The sequence below is a fragment of the Giraffa tippelskirchi genome, chromosome 10 (assembly GCF_054371585.1).
Source record: "Giraffa tippelskirchi isolate mGirTip1 chromosome 10, T2T-mGirTip1v1.2.pri, whole genome shotgun sequence".
Lineage (NCBI taxonomy): Eukaryota > Metazoa > Chordata > Mammalia > Artiodactyla > Giraffidae > Giraffa > Giraffa tippelskirchi.
The window spans coordinates 83,728,058-83,745,110 of record NC_137284.1 but is presented as its reverse complement, the minus strand read 5'-3'; the positions used below and the strand labels follow the sequence as shown (position 1 = coordinate 83,745,110).

Here is a 17,053-nt window from a genome sequence, read left to right as displayed (position 1 = left end):
TCGTACTTTGCCAACTTCTGCTTTAAATCACTGGCAAAGTTGAAAAGACTATTCTATTTTCAGGTTAGAAATAACCTATTCCAAACTTACAACATTCAAAATAAGGATCATAATAATGTGAGCAGTTATACTAATCTTCTGAATATCTTAAAGAAACTATGGCTTACTTTGTCATGATAGGTGAAAATTACACAGTGGACTAATAAATATTTAAATCTAAGTAAATCAATGCATATTTAAATTTTTCCTCAATTATTAGTTTTAAAATATAATGCTCATGTATTTTAGAGAAAGAGAAATACACGGTGAAAAAATTCAATTGTACAACCACATGCCTTAGCAAGTATGGATGTTTTTCCTTTGGGATGTTACTAAGAATCAAAATTTTCAATCATTTTGGAAGCTTGTAAATACAAATACATGGAATTGCAGAAATTGAGAATTCATAAACTTGGGTATATCATTTCAGGGTGATTTAGTGGTGTTTCTAACAGTATTTTTTTCCTTGGCAATCACACAACATACTTTATACCTTCTTCCTATAAGGATATCTGTGCTATGTTCTAAATTAAAACTATATGCAGAAATATATATATGAATACCTAATTCAAATAACTATAGATGGACTGTCAAACAGCTAAACTTGGATTTTGTGAATGAAATTGTCCACACACATAAAATATTTTCTTTTCTCCCCAGTTCAGAGAATGGGGGTTTTTCCGCTTCCTTCTTAGAATCCATCCTGTCATTTTTGTTTGTAATCATATTCTCTCTCCCATATTCTTCATCTTGCTTTATCACTTAGCTATACATTTTCTTCTCTATGGATACTTCCTTTCAACCTCTAAACATGACCAAGCCAGAAAAGGCAAAAGTTCTCTCAACTATCGTCTCCTATTGCTGATCTCTCTTGAATTTCTCATCCAAACCTTTAGGAGGAGAACACTATACTAGCTGTTTCTAATCCCACACAGCCCCATGCTTAAACCATTTAGTCCTATCACTTAACCTGTTGCTAGATGGCTCCTAGTTTAACCATTCCAATGAACATTCTCACTAGAGCCTGGGTGCTTATTTTCTGAATTTTTCCAAGGGTGCTGTTTGTTACTTCATCCTTATCCAAGTTCTTTTCTCTGAGTTCTATTATATCACATATCCCTACTCCACTGTCTATACCTCCTCAAGCTATACCACTCCAGTGGTACTTACCATCTGTGCCCTTTCCATCACTTACTTCTCATCTCTGTAATGCACAGAATAACACTAATTGCCACAGAAAAGTGTTATAAGTTTTAAATAAACTACAGCACATAAAGCACTTAATAGAACAGGGTACATAAGCACTAATTGAATGTTAACTAAAATCATTACTTGTTTTCCTTAACAATTTTACTGTTCATCTTTTAGAATTTTTTCTTCTCCTAATTTTTCCTTATATGTGGGTTTCCCCCTTGCTTCTAGCCTTAGTTCACATGCTTCTCATTCACTCATTCTCCAATGTAGGCTATGGCAGTTGGAGGGCCTACTGCACTGTAACTAAGGGTCTAGAGCTGAAACCAGAAAGTCTGGCTCAAATTCAGACTGATTTCACAGGCTATGTGAGATTATGCAAGTAACTCAATCTCTCTGTGCTTCAGTTTCCTTAAAGTGGGGACAATAATACTAACTGCTTCATAAGGCTGTTGCAAGGATTAAAAGTACAACTGTATGTAAAATTCTTAGGACAGTACCTGGTACACAGTAAGCCATTTTAAAATGCTGATGCTTGCTATATTATTCTTACTTTTATTATCTCCATGAATTCATTGCCTTTTTGCTGAGGCCTCTCACTCATCTCCTACCATTCCAAATCTTTTCTTTGGGCTTTATATTCCCAATCATGAATATACCAGAAGGATAGCTCTGTCTGCATGCTTTACAGGGGCCCCCAATTCAATACGGCCAAAACTGAACTCTACCTTTCCTCCCTATATTCTTGGAATCATGTCTTTGCACAATCAACCACAGAAACACCCAAACCTGGAACAGGTGAATTCTTTTTTTGCTCAAATATCCAATACACTCAATGTTATATCATAAAAATTAGTATGTGTCTTCTTCCTTCTTACTACCACTGTTTAGTTTGGTCAAAAATCTTTCATCTGCATACTGAAACACCTTCTTAAATGTTCTTCTTGACACCCTGCTTATCCTTCAACCCAGTAAGCTAGTTTCTAGAGTAATGTATCTAGGCAGGCAGATTCTTCACTGTCTGAGCCACTAGGGAAGCCCATAATGCATAAACTCAAAATTTCAAATATCAGTAAATATATTAGGGAAATTTGAATTTAGTTGAAAATACGGACCAAAATTTTGGGGAAAGAAATACATTATATTAACAGTCTGAGAAAGAAACTTAAAATTGAACACTGCTGGATACAGCATGTCAAAATGACTCGGTAAAGATTTCCAAATGAGGTAGATTACAGTGAGTTCAAATCAGAAACAGAACATACTGAGTGAAGAAAACTACTGATGAAAGAATTACTTTCCTGTCTTCTGAAGTCATTCAACTGGAGGAACAATAGAATATTCCCAGGCCCTCTCCTGCCAAGTGAGTACAAAACTCAAAAGCCAGTTTTATCACAGATATATGGAATGGAAAACACTTTAGCACTACATTAATAATTTATTCCAGTGCGATATACTGTATCATTTTTGGACACGTGTTTATTCTCATGATGTCATGAAAAATTTAGGAGAATTCTCCTCTCCTGATTGCCTTTCTATGTTATCCCTAAGTAGCCTATGTTAAGTTGAAGTTCCTTCTTCTCTAACAGCTAGCCCAACCTGGGATTTACACATTTAGTCATCTCCCAGAATGTACTGTCTGATTCTCAACAAAAAACATGTTTTTAAGTTTCACAACAGGCTAGGAGGAAAGAGGCAAAAAATGTCTTTGTGTTCTACACATAGAATTAGTCATTTAGACTTCCAATGACAAATGTTTGGTTTTCACTATCAAATGAGGTGGAGACTTCCTGGATTCACTATCTGGTGAGTACCTATCAGCTGTCCTCTGTGTCCTAAGGCAGGTCTCTAAAATTTCTTAACCCAATTTAACTTGTAACCTCTTTACTAAGGTCCATTTCTTCAATATTCACCAAGATCTATCTCCCTTTAATATAACCAAATTTTCTTCTATTTTCTGCTTTTAAATACTATTTGTTTTGGTTAAAATTGAGTTCAAAGCCCACATCAACATCAGAAATGTTTATCTGTCTTCTCTAAGATTTATCTGCTTCACATCCCAGTTAGACCTTTTCCTACATACAGCCAGCAACCTAGACCCACATTCATCTGTCTAGCGACTGCCTCCAGACTGTTCTGTATGTGTGTTTTAAATGCTACCTATTCTTACATTACGAACAGCTGAGAAAATAAGAAAAGTGAAAGGCAAAGGAGAAAAGGAAAGATATATCCATCTGAATGCAGAGTTCCAAAGAATAGCAGACAGAGAAGAAAGCTTTCTTAAGTTATCAATGCAAAGAAATAGGGGAAAACAATAGAATGGGAAAGACTAGAAATCCCTTGAAGAAAATTAGAGATACCAAAGGAATATTTCATGCAAAGATGGGAAAAATAAAGGACAGAAATGGTATGGACCTAACAGAAGATATTAAGAAGAGGTGGCAAGAATACACAGAACTACACAAAAAAAGATTTTAATGACCCAGATAACCACGAGGGTGAGATCAGTCACCTAGAGCCAGATATACTGGAGTGCGAAGTCAAGTGAGTCTTAGGAAGCATCACCATGAAAGAAGCTAGTAGAGGTGATGGAATTCTGAAACAGCTGAGCTATTTCTGAAATAGCTGAGCTATTTCAAATCCTAAAAGATGATGTTGTGAAAGTGCTTCACTCAATATGTCAGCAAATTTGGAAAACTCAGCAGTGGCCAAAGGACTGGAAAAGGTCAGTTTTCATTACAATCCCAAAGAAAGGCAATGCCAAAGTATATTCAAACTACCGCACAATTGCACGCATCTCACATGCTAGCAAAGTAATGCTTATAATTCTCCAAGCCAGGCTTCAACAGTACATGAACCGAGAACTTCTAGATGTTCAAGCTGGATTTAGAAAAGGCAGAGTTGACAGCCACTGTATCATTGAAAAAGCAAAAGAATTCCAGAAATACGCCTATTTCTGTTTCATTGACTACGCTAAAGCCTTTGACTGTGTGGATCACAACAAACTCTTTGAAATTCTTCAAGAGATGGGAATAACAGACCACTTGACCTGCCTCCTGAGAAACCTGTATGCAGGTCAAGAAGCAACAGTTAGAACCAGACATGGAACAACGGACTGGTTCAAAATTGGGAAAGGAGTACATCAAGGCTGTATAGTGTCACCCTGCTTATTTAACTATATGCACAGTACATCATGCAAAATGGTGGGCTGGATGAAGCACAAGCTAGAATGAAGATTACTGGGAGAAATATCAATAACCTCAGATATGCAGATGATATCACCCTTATGGCGGAAAACAAAGAGGAACTAAAGAGCCTCTTGATGAAGGTGAAAGAGGAGAGTGAAAAAGCCGGTTTAAACTCAACATTCAGAAACTAAGATTATGGCATCAAGTCCGATCACTTCATGACAAACAGATTTGGAAACAATGGAAACAGTGACAGATTTTATTTTCTTGGGCTCCAAAATCACTGCAGATGGTGACTGCAGCCACGAAATTAAAAGACGCTTGCTCCTTGGAAGAAAAGCTTTGACAAACCTAGACAGAATATTAAAAAGCAGAAACATTATTTCGCCAACAAAGGTCCAACTAGTCAGAGCTATGGTTTTTCCAGTAGTCATGTTTGGATGTGAGAGTTGGACCATAAAGAAGGCTGAGTGCCGAAGAATTGATGCTTTTGAACTGCGGTGTTGGAGAAGACTCTTGAGAGTCCCTTGGACAGTAAGGAGATCAAACAGTCAATACTAATGGAAATCAATCCCGAATATTCATTGGAAGGACTGATGCTAAAGCTGAAAAGCCAATATCTTGGCACCTGATGCCAAGATCCGTCTCATTAGAAAAGACCCTGATGCTGGGAAAGATTGAAGGCAGAAGGAGAATGGGACAACAGAGGATGAGAGGGTCAGATGGCATTACCGACTTGATGGACATGAGTTTGAGCAAGCTCCAGGATATGGTGAGGGACAGGGAGGCCTGCTGTGCTGCAATCCAGGGGGTCACAAAGAGTTGGACATGACTGAGCGACTGAACCACAACAGTTCTTCCATCTATAAAAGCAGTCTAATTCATTCATTTCTCAATATCTAGATACCTATAATAAATACAATATCCACTATCAAACCTGCTTAGAAGGACAAAAGAACTTACATCTTTTTTGTTGTGCCCAGTAGACAACATTGGAACCTCATAGTAGATGTCTCATGTGTAACTTAACAACTATATCAACTGCTTTAATGTTGCTGATGTTGTTTTCATTCTCTTATCCATATGTCTAAGATTTATGTAATAATGGAATTTAACTTTGCTCTTTTTCTAAAACACTGCCTTGGGCAATACAATTCAAGACATCATTTTGACAGAACAACACTAAAATCATGACACAATGAGCACTTCCTCAGTAAAAAATCTAAGTCTAGTTTCCAAATTTTATATATACATATATACAACATTTGTTTTTATATGTATATTAATACAGATGTATATAAAAATCTTGTGTATATGTATTTTAGAACCTTTATATACATACATATGGGCTTCCCAGGTGGTGCTAGTGGTAAAGAACCCACCTGCCAATGCAGGTAGACGTAAGGGAAATGGGTTCGATCCCTGGGTTGGAAAGATTCCCTGGAGGAGGAAATGGCAACCCACTCCAGTAGTCTTGCTTGGAGAATCCCCATGGACAGAGTAGCCTGGCAGGCGACAGTCCGCAGGGTCGCAAAGAGTCAGACATGGTTGAAGCAACTTAGCACACACGCACATACACACACATATATAAACACCTAGACTGATACACATATATATTTATACGAATCTAAATCACACATCATAAAAAAGCAGGTACAGTACAAAAGACTTTAATTTTAAGTACTCAAATAAATCATCATCTATTTACTAATCATGCACTGTATGTAAGTCACTATTGTGTGAATGTGCAGCTATGAATTACCTCCTCTTTTCTTGCATCACGTCCTTTCTGTACAAACCAGATAACTTTTGCTTGTAAAGATCGTGGGGTACATTCCAGCAAAGTACTGTTATTCTCTATGCCATAGGCCAATCTCTCTTCAGTTTTATCCAAAGCATCCCCTGTAACATAAATGTTAACATCAGCCTTGAGAATTTCATTTTACTGGTAAATAACATTTTTAAATGATTCCTTATTCAGATCCCTATAGCAAAGTGAATAGGTTTTATTGCTTACTGCTAATATCTATACAAGGTCATATACATGAGTTATTTAGAAAGAGTGGCATACTAAAATCTAGACAATAAAAATGCACAGCAGACTATGGAGTGAGAAAGAAGTAACTAGGAGTTTGATTACAAAAGATGGGTCAAAACAGAAGGTAAGTCAGTGTTAAATTAATAGGAAATCAGTGACAACATCCATTGATAAAGTAGGCAAGAGAAGGTGAGCACCAAAAATCAAACACAACATAGGACTCAAACTCTTGGCTACACACAGAAACAGAAAGCGGAAACCTAGGAGATATGGCTCTATATAAACACAAGTGTGAGTGATATCTTGACAATGGATTGCACTTATCCAGATACTGTGGGAAGAAAAACACATGAAACTGAACCAAAGACTTTGCTAACCAGAGCTACTTGATTATAATCTGCATTTTGGCCCAGAAAGGCTCTATTTGAACCTGAAACCCAAAATGCATACAGGCAAGTATACCTAACTGCAGTGGAGAATCAAAGCAAGTGGATTTATTTTTAGTTGTTTTAACCAAGATCACATTCAATACTAGACTCCAGGCTTTTTTCCTATATCTGAGTCCTTCACGCTTTCAAAACAGATCCCTGAGTTTCTCTAAAATTAGAATCCCACCTTTCTCTAGCCAATATTCTCAGAGGCTTACATTTTGCACCAAATCCCCAGCCAGTCTGGGGATTAGCAAACTGATCCTGGACTACACTCTCTGGACCTGTGTATAGCAGCTCTGGTCTCTCAATCATCAGGAGCACAGTCTGCTCACCAACGACCATCACAGAACGAAGAGACAGGTCAGCGGTTTTCTGCCTTGTTTGACTTCCTTACATTTGCCTGAAGTTGACATTTTCTCTTTCTTTACACATTGGGCCACCCTCTACCCACTACCTTTCATCAGAAATGCATGTCTGGACCACCAACCCCAGTTGTGGGCTTACTCTATTCTAGTGAAAGAGTCAAAGTACTTCACTTTTCTATCCAAAGCTCACTAGGAAACCTGATTCAAGTTAGATCACTCTTGATAAAATTAAGTTATAAAAACACAGTGAAGATATTCCCAAGGTTTCGCTGGTGAGATAAATCCTGAAAATTACTGTGGCATCTGCCACCTAAAGTATACAACATTTCTGTTCTAAGTGTCCTCTTTTTGAGGTCTAATAATAATGCTCGCCGGCTATATAAAAATTTTTCCTAACTAAGAAAATTTATAATCCATAAAATTTTAACTATGCAGAATACTTTCAGGGATGTTGTTCTAGTATATATCAATCACAAAGAAACAAGGACCCTTTGAAAGAAGTTTGCATTTTATCTTCATTGCCCACTCTAAATACCCACAGCAATTGATTTTCTATGGATTACCGACAAACTGCTGTCCAAAGCACTGCTGAGCTGCATTCCCATGCCGAATGTCTTGTCTGCGGAACCGCCTGAAAGAAAGTAAATGCATTTAGGAGATGTCCAGATTTCAATTTTCCAGACTTTAAAATATTGCCAGCCTCATTAAAGTTTCAAGCAGTATTCTGCTACTGAAAAAATTGATCAGTCATAGAAAACAAGGATAAAATCCAAGTTTCATAGTTTTCCATATTTCCACTGAATGTTATTCAATGGATAAGATCTATATAAAACTGCTTTTTAAATGGTCACATGAGTTTGAATTATGGATTCTGAAACAATAATCTAATAAAGTTCTCTTTACATTTCATTAGGAATTTAGTTCAACAGGGAAGTCTTCTGGTTTTAAATGAGTACCTTGGGTGGTAAAGGCTATGTGCAGATAAAGACAGTGAGACTTGAGGCGGATTGCCTCTTTGAGTAAAAAATGGATAAAATTCCCATATATATTTAAGTGCATTATGTAAAGCTATTTGGATCCAAATATTTTATTCTACAGCAATCATGATCAATGTGATTGTAAATAAAAATAAACTGATAATATACTCAATTTACTCTTTTATTCAGTTATAATATTTAAAAAGTATATGCCTCTATTAAATGTGATGGTGCATTACACATATTTAACAGAATGTCTTACATAATAGTGGACCTCAAGAAATATTGTATTTTTCCTTAATTTGCCTCTAACAGGTAATTTTCTGGTTGATTAGACATATGATTGACAAATAATAACAGTCTTTATCCATGGAGAAAGAATTCCAGAATATATGTTGTTATTGTTGCTATTTAGTTGCTAAGTCGTGTCCGGCTCTTTGCAACCCCATGGACTGTAGCCATACAGGCTCCTCTGTCTGGGATTTCCCAGGCAAGAATACTGAAGTATTCATTTCCTTCTTCAGGGGATCTTCCCAATCCAGGGAAGATGTCTCCTACATATTGTCAGGCAGATTCTTTACCAATGAACCACCAAGGAAGTCCTCCAGAATATATACCATTTTTCAAATTTGTAGGCATCTTTCTCGGGAATTAAATAATGGAATTTATCCTTATTAGTACTGAAATGCTAAAATTAAGATCTTCAGCATATTAACTCAAATTTGAGATGGAAACAGAAATATTACACAAAGGTAGAATATACCACTTGCTTCTCTAATCGTGGCATTTCTTCAACACTAAGGGGAAACCAGAAGGCAGAACAGAACTTTTATGCCAGAGGGAGATGGCGAAACTTCCCAAGTGAGAAAGAGATGCTTTTCCTATATGCAATGGTCAAATTTGAAAAGGGGCCCAGGTTCAAATCCCAATGTCACCACTCAAATGCTGCACGATCTTATACTCATCCCTGGTCTTTCCTGGTTTGGTGCGTCCTCTTTTGTAAAGGAAGCTGGGTTAACTGACACTTAATTACCAGTCTCAGTTTTTTTTTTTTTTTCTCATTCTAGGTTTTCCTCATGGCCACCAAATAGTGATATTGGAATGTTATCAAGAAATGGAGTGCTTTCTCATAAATGAGTTCATATCTTGGTTAAGAGCTCAATACTTAATCTTTTGAGTGTTTCCTTATATTGAATGCTAGGACAGATGAATATTTCCAGTCAATTTTTAGGGTTATGGTCTGTGCACAAAAGCAATTTTTAAAGTCTATTTAAAAGAATCAGACTGTTGATCAGAAAACCTTACTCAAAGACCTGAGATTTTATGAAGTTAAGATTAAAACTGCCATATGAATCATTCTATAGAGCTAAACCAAAAATAGAAATTGACAAAAGAGGAGCAAAATTTAAAGGTTTTATGTTCCTATATTGTTTTATGCTAGTGTGTACTTCTATTATGTAACTGATAGAAGTTCTGGATGACAATTAAATGGCTGTGGCTAATTCCTCACTTCACTGAGTGTTGCTTTGATATTGGGAATCTCAGGTCTGCTGAGCAATAGTGCGTAATGAAACAGGAATAAATTAATGAAATGGGAAATAGTTTACATGTTGCAGAAAGGATATTGTATCACATTTATTATGCAAGTAATGTAAGGAAAAAGGAAATTACAATCAGCTAATTCTAGGTAAGCATTGTGGGTAAGTGTGCAAAAATTTTGTTTAAAATCATTGGAAATACGCATTTAAAAAGACAGATATCACATTCTCCAACAAGACTTCAGTTCATTTTATACTATCCTAGTATGGTTGTCCTTTATTTCAGCATTTAAAAAAGAAGGTATTAGGATCAAGAATATTAGAAAGGCTAAGCTCTCAAAGTCACGTATTTTTCTTATATCTCTTACCTCTTGGAAACTTTTCAAGAGAATGCTGGAAACAAGACAAAATACAAGAGCAAGGGGGAAGAAAAAGACCTAGCTCTATAAATTATAGTGTACTTTGGAAGGCTACTTTAAACAAGTGGTTTGGAGTGTGAATTGATGTTTTTCCTCTGTTGACTCATTTTCACTCTGTGAACAGAAGAGTACTTATTTTAATGACCAATTTTCAATTTCTACTGCTAGTCAGGTCTGAAGCAAAAACGATCTGCTATAAAAGCAAACTTTATGTGCTGGAACTTATCCAAAATGTTCTCCTCCAGGGATGGGTGATGGTTTCAAAGAATCTGACACTACTGAAAGATCTGCATGTCATGTCACTGAACTGAACTAATTCATTCATGAGCATGGCTCCTGATTCCAGCATCTCACTACTTCCTGTCTATGATTTTGCCCATTCATTTAACTTCCCTAAAGAACTCTTTTGTCCACCCTATAAAACACCATAAAACAAAAATATACACTTTTACAAGAGGCACCATATACCAGGAAATACTTAGCTATGGAAACTTCTCATTTAAATTTATCATAGATGCTGCATGCCTAATAAAAAGCTTGTTATTCATTAAGTATTTGATGGAAGGCTTATAAATATTTTTGTTGCTGCTAAAAGCATTAGGATAATTAATGTAATTATTTTTGGTATAATTATCTTTCTGCCCTTAGATTCTACTACATCGAATCTAACCTATGGAACTACACAGTTTTCTCAGAGTATTTTTCTGTGCCTCTGTAGAAACAATTAATTCTCTTTAACTGGAATCTCCTTATATCCTTGCCTTCAAGATTGAACTCAAATGTTGAATTATTCTGAGAATCACATAATGTGTTATGTGTCTTGCACTTAGTCTGGTGACATACACAGTAAGTGCTCAGTGGTGAGCTATCATCCTTATTTGCAATTCTATTCTTCACTTCTGGTTCTGTTTTCCTATGGACAGGGGACTGGGATTGTTTCTTCCTACCCCTCAAACATAGTACAAAAATAGACTGAGTGAATAAAGCATAAAATAATATTTTCAATTAGTAACACAGCTGTATTCTTCAAAAATTGATTTTCAATATCAATAAACATGGGTAGAAAATCAACTGACTCACTCAATTCTTCAAAAGAGTTGATACATTATTTAGTTCATAAATGTCCTCTCAAAGTATCTTTTTACTATCTCCTTAATATATCCTTTATTTACTCATTGGAATGTTAATTTAGGTAAGGTCAAATTAATAAAAGTTTGAATTAGTGACTTTTTAAAAATGAGATTCTACTATTCATGTGAATTTATAAAAATAACAATTGTACTAATTGGATTAAATTGGATTTTGAAAAAAGGTGTAAAGTTAGCCCAAAGTGAAAGAGCAATAGTAAATGTAATTAATAAACGTTGCTTTCAGCAGGGAAACTGTATATGGTTCTATATCTTTGCTTTATTATTATCTTTAGCCACTTTATCAAGAGAAGAAGATAATTGCTTATTCTATAATAAAAATATTTTCCTCTATTTTCCCCCCAAAAATGCATAATTTCTTATGACTTAAGAAATATTCTTATTCTTCAAAATACTTTCTGTGCCATAAGATCTGCTCAAAGAATTGTAGGATTTACCTTCTCTAACTAGTGGCAATGACCCCACTGAATTGTAGATATTAGAGTTTGGAGGTCTGTAAGTACCTTTCATTTGTGTTGAATTAAATCGCACATTTCATTAATTACACAGGTCATGTATTTGCCTAGGAGTTAAAATATTCACTTTCAAAATGAAATAAATGAAAACCAGCTGGTCGGGAGAACATGGGGCAAATGCAGGATGTATTTTAGAATTTATTTATTTTCCTTTTAAGTCTTTGAATTCCTCATGTGTGGATTTACTTGCTATTTCCACATTTTAAGCTTATCTAAACTGGTTTCATGTCTTGCAGCAAAAGTTTCAGGAGGGAAAAGAGTTGATTCAAACTTGGAGGAAAAATAAAACCCTAGAAAGCAAGCTCAGCCTGTCTCTACACAGTAGTCAATGGAAGTTACTTTTCAGAAAAAGTGAAGTTTTCAAAGTTTATATTAAGAACAAACTAAAACTATGATGATTAGGAGTTTGGGATTAACATATACACACCACTATATATAAAATAATCAACAAAGACCTACTCTATAAGCACAGAGAATTCTACTCAATACTCTGTAATAACCTCTAAGGGAGAAGAATCTGAAAAAGAAGGGCTGTATCTCTGGATACCTGAATCAAGTTGCTGTACACCTAAAACAAACACAACATTGTTAAATCACCTATACTCCAACATAAAAACAAAAGCTCAAGTTACTTTAGAATAAATGGAAAATCACTAAAAAACGAAAAGGTTATTTTCATGGAATGGGTACAGAAAGAAAGTGACAAAAAAGCATAGTATTAGTTTTTTTCTAAATAAGGGAAAGGTTCCATGGAAGAACTGTCTCACCGTTTCGAATGCGTGCCTGTTGGGTAATAGCGAGAGCAGGAGATGCCATCCCAGGCGCAGTAAGGGTCTCGAGCCAGGCAGCAGTCTGCACAAGCACTTCCATACATGTCACACTGGTGGAATCGGACTTGGGCCACAGCAGAAGCAGATCCAATATAGAGCTGTTGCTACAGACATCAAGGAAGAGAGAGGCCACTAGCAGAAATGGACAGAATTCTCACTGAGTTCTTACACTTACATTTTCACATTTCTTTGAATATTCACTTAAATAACTACAGTTACTCAGGACTGATGAGGGAACACTAATACTTTGGTTTTCTCCAAGATCTGAAATACTTTTACAGACCTGTATGCCTGAAGGACAAAAGTGCTAGAGTGAGGCTGACAAAAATCTCAAGTTGACTATACTTTCATTATCAAAGTAGAAAGATTCTTTTGTCATCTAACATTGTAGGTCTTTTTAAAAAGTCTACAGGACTGTTCAATAGGAGAGTGAAAAAGTAAATGGTCTTTTTTTGCATTTTTAATGGATACAATTGACATATAACATTATATTAGTCTTAGCTGTACAACATAGTTATATGATACTTGTATATATTGTTCAATGGTCACAATCATTCTAGTTAACCTCCCTCATCTCACACTACACATCTACAAATATTTTTTTGTGATGAAAACTTTCAAGATCTACTCTCTTAGCAGCTTTCAAATACATAATACAGTATTGTTAACTATAATCATCATGCTGTACATTACATCATCAGGACTTACCTATTTTATAACTAAAAGCTTGTGCCTTTTAATAACCTATACTCATTTCACCTAGTCCCTGCCTCTGGCAACCACAGATCTGTTCTCTGTATCTATGAGCCTGTTTTGTTGTTGTTTTCCAATAGTACAGATATAAATGACATTATATGGTATTTGTCTTCCTTGGACATATTTCATTTGGCATAATGCCCACAAAATCCTTTCATGTTACTGCAAAGGGCAGAATTTCCTTCTTTTTTATGGCTGACTAACACTCCACTGTGTGTGTGTATGTACATGTGTATGTGTACAATTTATTTATCCAGTCATTCATAGATGGATGCTTAGTTCATCTCCATGTCTTGGCTATTATAAATAAACCTTAAATGAACATGGGGGTGTATGTATCTTTCTGAATTAGTGTTTTTGTTTCCTTTGGATAGATACCCAGAAGTAGAACTGCTAGATTATATGGTAGTTCTATTTTTAATTTTTTGAGTAATTTCCATACTGTTTTTCACAGTGGCTGCACCAATTTACATTCCCACCAACAGTGCATATTGACATATAACATTTAAAAAAGCGATACAGATATATACATAGAATGATGTGGAATAAACTGTAAGATATGTTAGTAAGTAAAAAGTATAAGTAGCAGAACAATAACCTCATATGTCCCTATCTGCCTTAACATAAAAGGTTACTTATAAATAAATGAGGCAATATATGTAACAGCTACTCTCAAAGTTACACCAGAAATTGGTTTCAGTAAGGTGGAAAGGAGGTTTATTTTTCATTGTACACTCCCTTGTATTATCATTACCATGATTTTTTTCAAAAATATTAGCAAAAAAAACCATGGAATAATGTTATATTATGATTGTACAGGTAAATCTATTCTTGTCTATTTTTCTAGAAACAGAATATGAAGAAATCTATTACATACCTGTAAATCACTATGTATTTCTGTCAGAGTAAAGCTGTAACTTGTTAACATATAAGAACACCTACATAAGCTTTCTATCTTTTGACCTTATCTGATACATAGAATGCACACAGAGACACCTATACAACTTACTCTCTTTGATGAGATCTCCATAGAAATAATAGGAACTGGATCCTGAAAAAATAAAAAAAAAATAACTTTCACATTTAGGAATAAAAATATAGAAACTCACCTTAGTATGGTTATAAATTAACTGAAATAATATTAGGTATGTGAGTGGTTCTCTGTCAAGCAGTATATAGCTTTCATTTTAGTAAATCAAAAGGAAAATACAATGAAATAAAATACAATTTCTTTCAAAAAATATTTTATAATAGAGTAGGACAAAATATAGATGAGAAAAGTAGTGAATAATCTAATTATCTTTCAGTTTGCCTCTGCACTATAATTTTTGTGTTTGCATTTGAGTATTACTCATGTTTTGGAACTCAATTATCTTTAAATAATAAAGTCAGAGTGGTATTTCTTATAAAGTTGAACTGTTAGAAGGAAAACAGTTATATCTTTGAATAGGTCTTATTACCAATAAACCATGTGATCTTTAATTGTTTTAACTCAGGCCTAAACAAAATACTATGATCTTTTTAGCTTTTTGAATGTTGAGTTTTAAGCCAACTTTTTCACTCTTCTCTTTCACCCTTATCAAGAGGCTTTTTAGTTCCTCTTCTCTTTCTGCCATTAAGACACTTGCTCCTTGGACAATAAAGCTATGACAAACCTAGACAGCATATTAAAAAGCAGAAAGGTTACTTTGCCAACAAGGTCCATATAGTCAAGGCTATAACCATAGCTTTTTCTCACAGATGTGAGAGTTCTACCATAAAGAAAGCTGAGTGCCAAAGAACTGATGCTTTCAAATTATGATGCTAGAGGACTCTTGAGAGTCCCTTGGACTGCAAGGAGATCAAATCAATCAATCCTAAAAGAAATCAACACTGAATATTCATTGGAAGGACTGATGCTGAAGCTGAAGGCCCAATACTTTGCCCACCTGATGCAAAGAGCTGACTCACTGGAAAAGACTCTGATGGTGGGAAAGATCAAGGACAAGAGGAGAAGGGGCAACAGAGGATGAGAAGGTTGGATGGCATCACCGACTCAATGGACATGAGTTTGAGCAAACTCTGGGAGATAGTGAAGGACAGGGAAGCCGGGTGTGCTGCAGTCCATGGGGTGGCAAAGAGCTGGACATGACTTAGCGACTGTACAACAACAAAACAGAATATTTTTCTTTCAATCTCCATTAATCCAGGATGTTCTGAAAAATGTGCATGATCATCATCAATGTCTTGGAACTGCACCAGAGGAAGGACAATCTACAGGATAGTTTTGAGCTCCTCTGCGCAATTCTAGGGATGGTGATTAAGACAAGAATATTTCTAAGGACATCACAAGCTCAGTCATTTCTGTAAGTGGAGAAATCACAGGCAGGTGGGATACACTCCTGGATAATTAATGGATAATTATCCTTCAAATAGTTATTTTTTGAAAGAGAAAAATTTGATCATCTATATTAAAATTTTAAATATTTAAAACTACAGAACGCTTTATTCACGTGTCATTGTTTAGTCACTAAGTTGTGCCGACTCTTTGCGACCCCATAGACTGTAGTCCGTCAGGCTCCTCTGTCCATGGGATTTCTCAGGCAAGAATACTGGAGTGGGTTGTCATTTCCTTCTCCAGGGAATCTTCTCAACCCAGAGATTGAAGTCACGTCTCCTGTATTCCCAGGCAGATTCCCTACTGCTGAGTCACAAGGGAAGCATATGCATGCATTTATTCATTCAAAAAAATGTTTCTTAAGGATTTATGTGAATAATACATTGTTATGATGAATGCCCTTAATATGAGATCTGTGATTCCTAACATGAAATGAAATCTTATAGAGGCCCAATATGCAAAATAAACAAAGGTATAGCTGCTCTGGGGATTCTCCAGTGGCTCAGCAGTAAAAGAATCCACCTGCAAGGCAGGAGACGCCAAGACATGGGGTCGATTTCTGGGTCAGGAAGATAACCTGGAGAAGGAAATGGCAATCCACTCCAGTATTCTTGCCCGGAAACTCCCATGGACAGAGAAGCCTGGAGGGCTACAGTCCATGGGGTCACACAAGAGTCAGACACAGCTGAGCGACTGAACAACAACAGCTGCTCTGGTTGAGATAAGAACGTGGTTAACTTTGTGTGAACCTATGAGGAATCTAATCTTCTGAACAGCAAAGGTGAAATAAACTGTTTTCATCAAAAGTATTTCCGTACACATTCATTACATACATACACAATCTTCATTATTGCACATTGTGATCTTGCACATTTGCTTACTTGCCAAAATTTATTTGCAACCCCAATATCAATACTTTTGGTATTTTGCTGCCATTCACAGCCATGCACGTGCTCAGAATGGCAAAAAAAAAAAAACCATCTGAGCTGCCCAAAATGTACATTCCCAGCTGAGGTTGATCAAGGTATACCCTGCCTTCTTGCTTCAACTCTCATACTGTAAACAAGTATCTTCATGTTCCATTTCTTACCATATTTTTATTTTTGTCCTTTTTGTTAATGATTTGCTGTTTAAAAGGCCCCTAGGCATAGTGTTGAAGTGTTGTGTTCCTAAGTTCCAAAAGTCTGTAATGTGCCTTATGAAATAAATATGTGTTTTAAATAAGCCTTGTTCAGGCAGGA

The 17,053-nt window shown here is 35.8% G+C and overlaps 1 protein-coding gene across 1 annotated transcript in view; it reads right to left on the bottom strand.

Moving 5' to 3' along the window:
• SEMA3E (semaphorin 3E) overlaps positions 1-17,053 on the bottom strand; it is a 271,541-nt gene that overhangs the window by 11,830 nt on the left and 242,658 nt on the right. Inside the window, exons 13-16 of the mRNA XM_081531726.1 lie at positions 14,445-14,486; positions 12,617-12,783; positions 7,816-7,883; positions 6,181-6,320 (exon numbers count right to left, since the gene is read on the bottom strand). Coding sequence (XP_081387852.1) covers positions 6,181-6,320; positions 7,816-7,883; positions 12,617-12,783; positions 14,445-14,486 — 417 coding nt within the window. The remainder of the gene's footprint in view (positions 1-6,180; positions 6,321-7,815; positions 7,884-12,616; positions 12,784-14,444; positions 14,487-17,053) is intronic.